The sequence below is a fragment of the Capsicum annuum genome, chromosome 10 (assembly GCF_002878395.1).
Source record: "Capsicum annuum cultivar UCD-10X-F1 chromosome 10, UCD10Xv1.1, whole genome shotgun sequence".
NCBI lineage: Eukaryota > Viridiplantae > Streptophyta > Magnoliopsida > Solanales > Solanaceae > Capsicum > Capsicum annuum.
In genome coordinates this window covers 8,875,945-8,884,608 of record NC_061120.1, presented here as the reverse complement: position 1 = coordinate 8,884,608, position 8,664 = coordinate 8,875,945, and the positions used below count along the sequence as shown (strand labels likewise).

At 33.4% G+C, this 8,664-nt stretch overlaps 2 protein-coding genes across 2 annotated transcripts; both read right to left on the bottom strand.

The window, feature by feature from the left end:
- Window positions 1–555: 555 nt before the first annotated feature.
- Window positions 556–1,113, bottom strand: LOC107844143 (phenolic glucoside malonyltransferase 1). The gene is given in 1 exon segment (XM_047397590.1): window positions 556–1,113. A coding segment is annotated over 1 exon segment (558 nt).
- Window positions 1,114–6,417: 5,304 nt separating this feature from the next.
- LOC107844839 (phenolic glucoside malonyltransferase 1-like) lies at window positions 6,418–7,938 on the bottom strand (the record flags this gene model as incomplete). The annotated part of the gene is given in 1 exon segment (XM_016689184.2): window positions 6,418–7,938. A coding segment is annotated over 1 exon segment (1,362 nt). The 3' UTR covers window positions 6,418–6,573.
- Between the last annotated feature and the right edge of the window lie 726 nt (window positions 7,939–8,664).

Genomic DNA, 8,664 nt, shown 5'->3' with positions numbered 1-8,664 from the left:
TGTATAAAGTTAACTTGCAATTTACGTTATTAACTCAGAAAAAATAGAATTTATCCATTGCACAAAACTGTGAAATACACTTCTTTTACTTAATTAAGATTTATTAAAATGTATTTTCACTTTTATTTATATCACATATGGTGATTTGATATGAAGAATATGACACAATTTTATTTATTATGTAACAAATGAGCCTCAATGTATGATGTTTTTTTGGTGCTCTATTGACGGATCAGTGTTCACAGGAGCTAGTGATATCGTGAATACAAGTGCTATTGCTTAAATTTTCATATCATGCTATTGTTTACATTATTTTTTAATTGTTTAGAAGAGTAAAATTATAATTAATATTATTAATTTAATTTTTTCGCTTTTGACATTTTAATAATATTTGTAAAGCATTATTTGATATCAAGATACGCCATTCTTATTTGGACTAATATTACAGCTAAAATTTACTGTATATCATCTGGGACACAAGAGGTAAGACTTTTTGTCTATTTTGTTGCTAACTACATAGAGATAGGGGTCCTTGCCAAATTCCCAGCCCTCCACTCAAGCTTGCAGTAGAAAACTAAGCCCGCGGGTGAATATAGCAGCAAAGGCATTCATTCGAGTTTTAGATAAAGACAAGCCAATCTCTAAATCTCCATCAAAGTCCTTAGATTTACTAAGAGACATCGATATTCCATCATCGTCGTGAATGGAAACTATCTCGTACTTCGCGGGCCTTCCCCATCCAAAATCAGCAGCATATAGGTCATACTTTGGTGATCCAGCAACAGTAAGTTTTCGATTACAATGTACGGTGTCCAATTCTTTAAACCAACTACCATTCAGAATCCATTCCTCATCCTCCATCCTTTTCTGAATGACTTCTCCAATTAATTCCACGGCAATTGTAAAGCCTTCCTTTCCAGATAAGTCGGCATGCCTTGTTCTTGCAATGAAGGCCACTATTCAATTACCGAAATAAGATTGAGAAAGTGGTGGATTGAGTCGCGCTCTACAATCTGCTGCACATATGAAGAATTCCATTACATTGTCGTCAATGATCTCTTCTCTGATTGCGTACTCTGATTTTACCAAGCAAGTCCATACATAAGCATACATTACAGTGAAAGATGTTACATGAGTTAGAGTACTCGGTCGTCTTAATAACATTAAAATCTTGAGTTTCTCAATATCATCTCGTCTTATAGTAAATGTACCTCGAACCTTACCTTCAAGAGGAGTGACAATGTCACACATCTCGAAATTATTTTTCTACTTTACTTCCCATATGGACATCGCCTGTCCATATGGGTCTTTGATTACGGACCTATCATAAAATGGAATCAACTCTTTCGATAAGAAATGTTCATGGCCACCGAATTTGTGGAGTAGAGCCCAAGTCCTAATGAACCCTACTATAGTAGCTCCATCACCAGCAACATCATGATGGTTAGTGAAACCAATGGATACACCTAGATTCGGAAAAAATGTCGCTTGAATGGCTAAGACCGGGGCTAATTGCTCCCCCGATGCATCCTTAGGTTCCGCCAGCTTAGGAACAAAGTGATAAAAATCCTTAGCTGTTAGGAAAGACGGGCACACAATCAAAGAGCCCGACAGGGTACCAGCGGAAAATACCCAAGACTAAAACTTTCCTTTCAACCTGAACCAAAAAGAGACAAGCAAACCAAGCAAAATAATGATATGGGGCAGCAAGTAACTCAACCAAAACGAAACAAGACAAGAATAAAGGCAATCACACGAGACACAAGATTTACGTGGAAAACCCTTCAGTGTGAAGAGTAAAAATTCACGGGACCAAAACCTCCACTATAATCACCACCAAATTGTTACAATATTGTTATCCAAAATGGCCACCAAACAAGTGTCAAACAACATGCAACAATACATACACCACAACACCAAAACAAGAGAGCAAAAGGAGTACAAATACCAAAAATGTAGCTGCTGTTCAGAGATGAAAAAAGGAGCTACAGGCCACCAAATCAAGCTATGCCAATTCCTAATCAAAGATCGAGATGAGAGGAATATGTAGTCCAAAAATCATCTCAATCGGACAAGAAACGAAGGAATCACAGTTTAAAGATGACTGCTGTGGCTGAATTTTTCTGGGCGAAAATCTGCACTCTCTGATCCTTTTTTTTGTGTGGCTGCAGAAGTTTTTTCTGTGTATGTTCAGAATAAGACCTGAAAAGGTCAATATATATGTCCCATATAATTGGGTTATGGGTAAAGTGTGCTGGTCCCATAAATTGGGCTATATTTTATCCACATAGGAAGGGACAAAGGCCCATGACCCAACAATTCTCCCCCTCCCAACTATGTGGAGGAGACCGCCATCTAAGTCACTATGGAGAAAAGAAGTTTTAACATCCATTTGCTCAACCTCTAAATCTAGACTTGCAGCTAAGCCTAGAACCACACGAATGGCTGCCATCTTTACAATCGGAGAAAATAACTCATCAAAATCAACTCCCTTTTTCTGGTTAAATCCTTTCACAACCAATCTAGCTTTGTACAATGGAATTGGATTACCATCTTCATATTTCACCCAAAAAACCCATCTATTTTTCAAATCTTTTCTGTCTTTAGGCAGCTTAACCAAATCAAAGGTATGATTATCTTACAAAGATTTAATTTCATCTTCCATAGCATCAAATCATTTTTATTTTTCTTTACTTTCCATGGCCTCATCAAGACTCTCAGGTTCTCCCCCGTCAGTCAAGAGTACATACTTATTGGGAGAATAACGAGATAAAGGTATTCTCTCTCTAGTAGATCATCTGATAGAACTCTCTGGAGCATCAACAACTAATTGCTAATCAACCATATCAACCTGTACTGGAGTATCAACAACTTCTTGCTGGTCATTCTAAACATGATCATATCTTCATTATCAACTTGATTTTCTTCAGGAGTAGTAGTCAAAGGAACTATATCAACATCAACTAGGCTCTCACTACTCTGAGAATCAACCTTCTCAGCTTTGTCAAAATCTTCAATTGTTTGGTCTTCAAAGAACACAACATCACGGCTTCTAACAAGTTTCTTCTCAACTGAATCATAGAAATGATAGCCAAATTCATCTTGACCATAACCAATGAAGATAGATTGTCTAGTTTTAACATCCAACTTTGACCTTTCATCCTTAGGAACATGCACAAAAGATTTACACCCAAAGACTCTAAGATGATCATAAGAAATATTCTTACCAGACCAAACTCTGTCAGGGACATCACCATTCAAAGCAACAGTCGGAGATAAATTGATAACATAAACAGCCGTATTAAGTGCTTCTGTCCAAAAGGAATTTTTAAGAGAAGGAATAATGTTTTGGATGAAATTGAGTTTGGTAATAGGGAGCTTGTAGAATAGTACCCGCCGTATACGGTGGAAGTCTAACCATATATGATCAAAATAGGTAAGAGGGAGTGTCAGCTCAGCAACACCACCAGGAGGTGGTGCAACTTGACATTGCTCAATCACGGATGCCATGTTGATTATAACGTTTGGCTAAGAAATACACATGTACAGAATTGGATTGGCTTATCAAAATAGGAGCCATGAAATGGTGGTTGGTTTTGATGACTCAAAAGAGTAACTTCATACCTAACGTGATTGGTCCACTTCACTGACTCTTTTAAATTTTAGAGACAGATTTATGATATGATTTAAAGTTTATGGATTTTTATACTATCTTTAAGTTAATACTAGTCTCTCGAATGTACTTCTCATTATTTTTCTAATTTGATTTTTATATTTACTTGTTTTTTTGGACAAATCAAAAAAATATAATTTTTTTTTCATATATTATCATTAATGTTAATTATTTATCCTCTAAATCATTTTTCAAAACCTATTAATTACTATCTCCGTGCATATTTACTTGTCCATCTTTACTTGTGCACTGTACTAAAAATAAATATCCAACAATACTTTAATTTGAAAATAAATAATGGATAACTCACCATTTCTATCAATTATACCCTTGGCATTATATAGCATTCATTATTCATTGCATTTCCTAATATATTAAATTTATTATATTTAAAGGATAATATGATAAAATTACCCTGCCATTTACTATTTTTTAATCAGTGTGTCAGTAGTGGATAACTATTGATGGATAGAGAGAGTATTATACATCAATTAATATGGATAGTATAAAAAAAATTACTGTACCAATTATTATTATGTATACATAACATAAATACCAAACCTTTTGAAAGTAATTACACTCTCTTCCACTTTTTAAATTATTTTACTCTCTCTCTATTAATATACATAACATAGCTGACATATACATATCATTCTATGTATATGTTGGGATTTTTGTAATATATTTAGGGAGTTGAGATTTTATGTAATTTTGAAAACATAAATTGTGTATTTGTGTAATTTTTAGTTATTATTTTATTAATAAATGTATCAAGTCAAAATATAACAGATATAATGAACTCAAATAATAAGTGAGTTTATAATTAAATATTTATAAAAATATTTACCAATAGATTTGGTAATAAGCACACATATATTTAGAATTAGAGAAAATTGTTGAGCTCAAATGAATTCAAAAGAGATGTCTCAATCCGCCATGGGAAATGTGTATTCGCACTGTTGTCTCAATGCATTATTGATAGGCATATGTGGCTGATTTTGAATTATGCCCTACCAGACGCACATCAAAAACGTGTGTGAATTCGAAATTTAGCCCAAAAGCACATCATTCCTAAATCAATAACTACACATTCCATATATTTCTAGAAAGTGCGATCTAGAAAGAATAAAGTATACGTAATTCATATCTTTACTTCAAATGAAGTAGAGATAATTTTTTATGGACTTTCGACTCAGGATAAATAACAATATAACAGATGAAAAAATAAAAACAAACAACAAAAATGATATCACATCACTAGATAATAAAAGAAACAGGGCATCCACAAACTAATACTATAAACTAGCTATTCGAAATCATTGACATCACCAAAACACTACGAACAAGAGGCTACAAGAAACTACAGGCACAACTAGGGGTGTACAAAAACTGAATCGACCGATAAACTGAACCATTAAAGATGTTATTAGTTTATTATTATTGGGTTAACGATTTTTTAATGTTAATTTTTAAAAAATCATTGGGTTATTGGTTCAGTTTGATTTTTTCTTATTGGGTAAACCGATAACCCAATAAGAATACACACACATATATACATATACATACATACATACATACATACATATATATATATATATATATATATATATATATATATATATATATATATATATATATATTTCTCTTAAATTTCTACAAATTAACAAGCCTATTATTTCAATTATACAAACTCGTAATTTCTCCTAACAACATTTAGTTCAAACTTGAAGGTTCTTCTAAATTAAAACACATCATGTAAGATTTTTAGTTGTAATTAAGATTCATTTTTTTCATGTAAGTTACTACTATTTCTATTTTATGAGTATTTTCTTATCGGTTAAACCAAAATCGAACTGTTAAGGACTAAAAATCGATAAACCGAAAATCGATAAAAAATATCTTATTGGTTTGGTTATTGGTTTATAATATTTAAAAATCGAAAACCGATACTATATAAAACCGAATCGATCGATACACACCCCTAGGCACAACTATAAACAACACACTCTTCCCTATTATTACGGACATACTCCTATACCCTGTGTGAATAAAATTCGAAAGCAAATTAAAAATAAAATTGGTCCACAATATGAAAGCTATTTGAATGTTATTGAAAAAGAAAAAGAGAAGAAGAAAAAAATAGAAGTTTGTCATTGCACAAGACTGTGAAATACACTTCTTTAATTAATTATGATCTATTAATATGAAATTTCACTTTTATAACACATATCGTAATTTGATATCAACAGTATGACACAATTTATATTTATTATGTAACAAATGAACCTCAAATATGTATAGTGTGTTTTTGGTTCTCTCTTAACGGGTCAGTGGTTTTACAAGCTAGTGATATCATGACATACAATGCTATTGCTTAAATTTTTATACAATGCTATTGCTTACATTTTTTAATTACTTAGAAGAGTAAAATTAAAATTTATATTAAGTGAAAGTCGCTTTTCACATTTTAAAACTATATGTGATAATTCAACTTATTCCTAGCCATTGATTTAAGATCGATCAAGGGGTTTATGTGAAGGGAGTATTTATTTTTCAAATCCAAAATGTTAAAGAGGATAAACTGAGTTTTTTTAATGACAAATTTGATTGAGTGATTTTATACTAGAAAGAACTAATAGGATAAAATGCAAAGCACAAAAAGTATATCAACGAGGGTGGGAAAAAAAAAGCCTCACTCTAATGTAGAAAGAACCAATATAAGGCAGTTGCATACTAATAAAATCTTGGATGACATAAAAATACACCAAATACCGGCTTGAAAAAGGATTCTTATTTGGACTAGTATTACAATTTACAGCTACAATTTAAAGTATTTCATCTAGGATACAAGAGGTTAGACATAATGTCTATTTTCTTGGTAATTAATAAAATCAGGCTTTCTATAGAAAATTGAGACCGTGGGTTATAGCAGCAAAAACATTCATTCGAGTTTTAGACAAAGACAAACCAACCTCTAAATCTCCATCAAAGTCCTTAGATTTACTAAGAGACATCGATATTCCAACACCACTGTCAACAGAAATGACTTCTAACTTTGCAGCCCTTCCCCATCCAAAATCAGCAGCATATAAGTCATGTTTTGGGGATCCAGCAACTGAAAGCATTCGGTTCTCATCTATGGTGTTTAATTCTTTAAACCAACTACCATTCATAATCCACTCCTCATCCTTCATTCTTTTCCGAATGGATTCTCTAATTATTTCAACAGCAGTTGTAAAGCCTTCCTTTCCAGCTAAGTCAGCATGTCTTGTTCTTGCAAAGTAACCCACTATGCAATTCCCAAAATAAGATTGAGGAAGTGGTGGATTGAATCGCGTTCTGCAATCTCCTTCACATCCAAAGAACTCCGTTAAATTATCATCCATGATATCTTCTTTGATCGCGTCCTCTGATTTTATCAAGCAAGTCCATAAATAAGCACATGTTATGGTGAAAGATGTTACAGGAGTGAGAGTATTTCGTCGCCTTGATGATATTAAATTCTTGAGCTTCTCGATATCATCTCGTCTTATAGTAAATGTACTTCGAACTTTGTGCTCAGGAAGAGTAACATTATCACGCATCTCTAGATTACGTTTCTTCATTTCTTTCCATATGGGCATCCCTTGTCCATATGGGTCTTTGATTACAGACCTATCATAAAATGGAATAAACTCTTTCGATAAGAATTGTTCATGTCCACCGAATTTGTGGAGTTCAGCCCACGCCCTAATGAACACTACTATGGTAGCTCCATCACCAGCAACGTGATGATTAGTGAAACCAATGGATACACCAAAATTCGGAAAAAGTGTCACTTGAATGGCTAAGACAGGGGCTAATTGGACCCCTGGTGCATCCTTAGGTTCTGCCAACTGAGGAACAAAGTAATAAAAATCCGTAGCATTACAGGGATGGTCACCAATGAGATAATTGAAATTCATATTAGTCTCAGAAAAAGTAACTGACACAGAATCTCCTATCACATAACATAACTCAAGATATCCGTTCAAATTTATTGGACATGCGACGTTGCCAGCTAAGGGTGCATAGTGTTTGAGAGCGAGGGATAGTGAATCTTTAAGAGGAGGAATAATGTTATTGATGAAATCGGATTTGTTAATGGGGAGCTTGTAGAATAGTATCCGCCGTACACGGTGGAAGGTTAACCATACATGATCAAAATAGGTAAGAGGGAGTGTCAGCTCAGCAACACCACCAGGAGATGGCGCAACTTGACATTGCTCAATCACGGATGCCATGTTAACTATAACTTTGGCTAAGAAATAAAAAACATATATAGAATAATATTGGCTTATCAACATATATGGAGCCATGAAACTGTTACCTCTGATCGAGTCATTTCATACAATACATGATTGGCCCGTTTTTTGTCTCCGTCTCCAAAATGTAATCAGACAGACAGATTCATAAGTTACAATTTATAGGCTCCTGTATCAAATTAAACTTAATATTATAATAATAACTAAGTTCATAATCAAATAGTTATAAATATTTATCAATAATTTCATAATACATATACATATATCTAGAGTTGAGATAAAAGTTATTGAATTTACGTGAATCTACGAAATGGACGTCTCAGTGTGCCCTAGGCATATGTGGCAGCACATGTGTATGCTTATAACGGGCGCCTTTTGTCCTAATAGTAACTGTTGTGTCGATGCATTATTGATAGACATATATATATATGTGTGGCTGATTTTGCATTATGACCTACCAGAGACGCATCAAAAAGTGCCTGTTTAAAATAGAAATCAAATTCTAGAGAATTTATATCTCTTTTAGAAAATTTAGTCGACAACCATATGTGAATAAATTCAAAAGCAAATTACAAGAAAATGGTCCAAAAATTAAATCTATTTTGAAAATTGATTAAAGAGACAAAAACAATATTTTCAAAAGACGTTTTCAGGGCGAGAGTCTCAGGGCGTTATTGGGGTGGAGCATATGAAACACACACCGGTCTC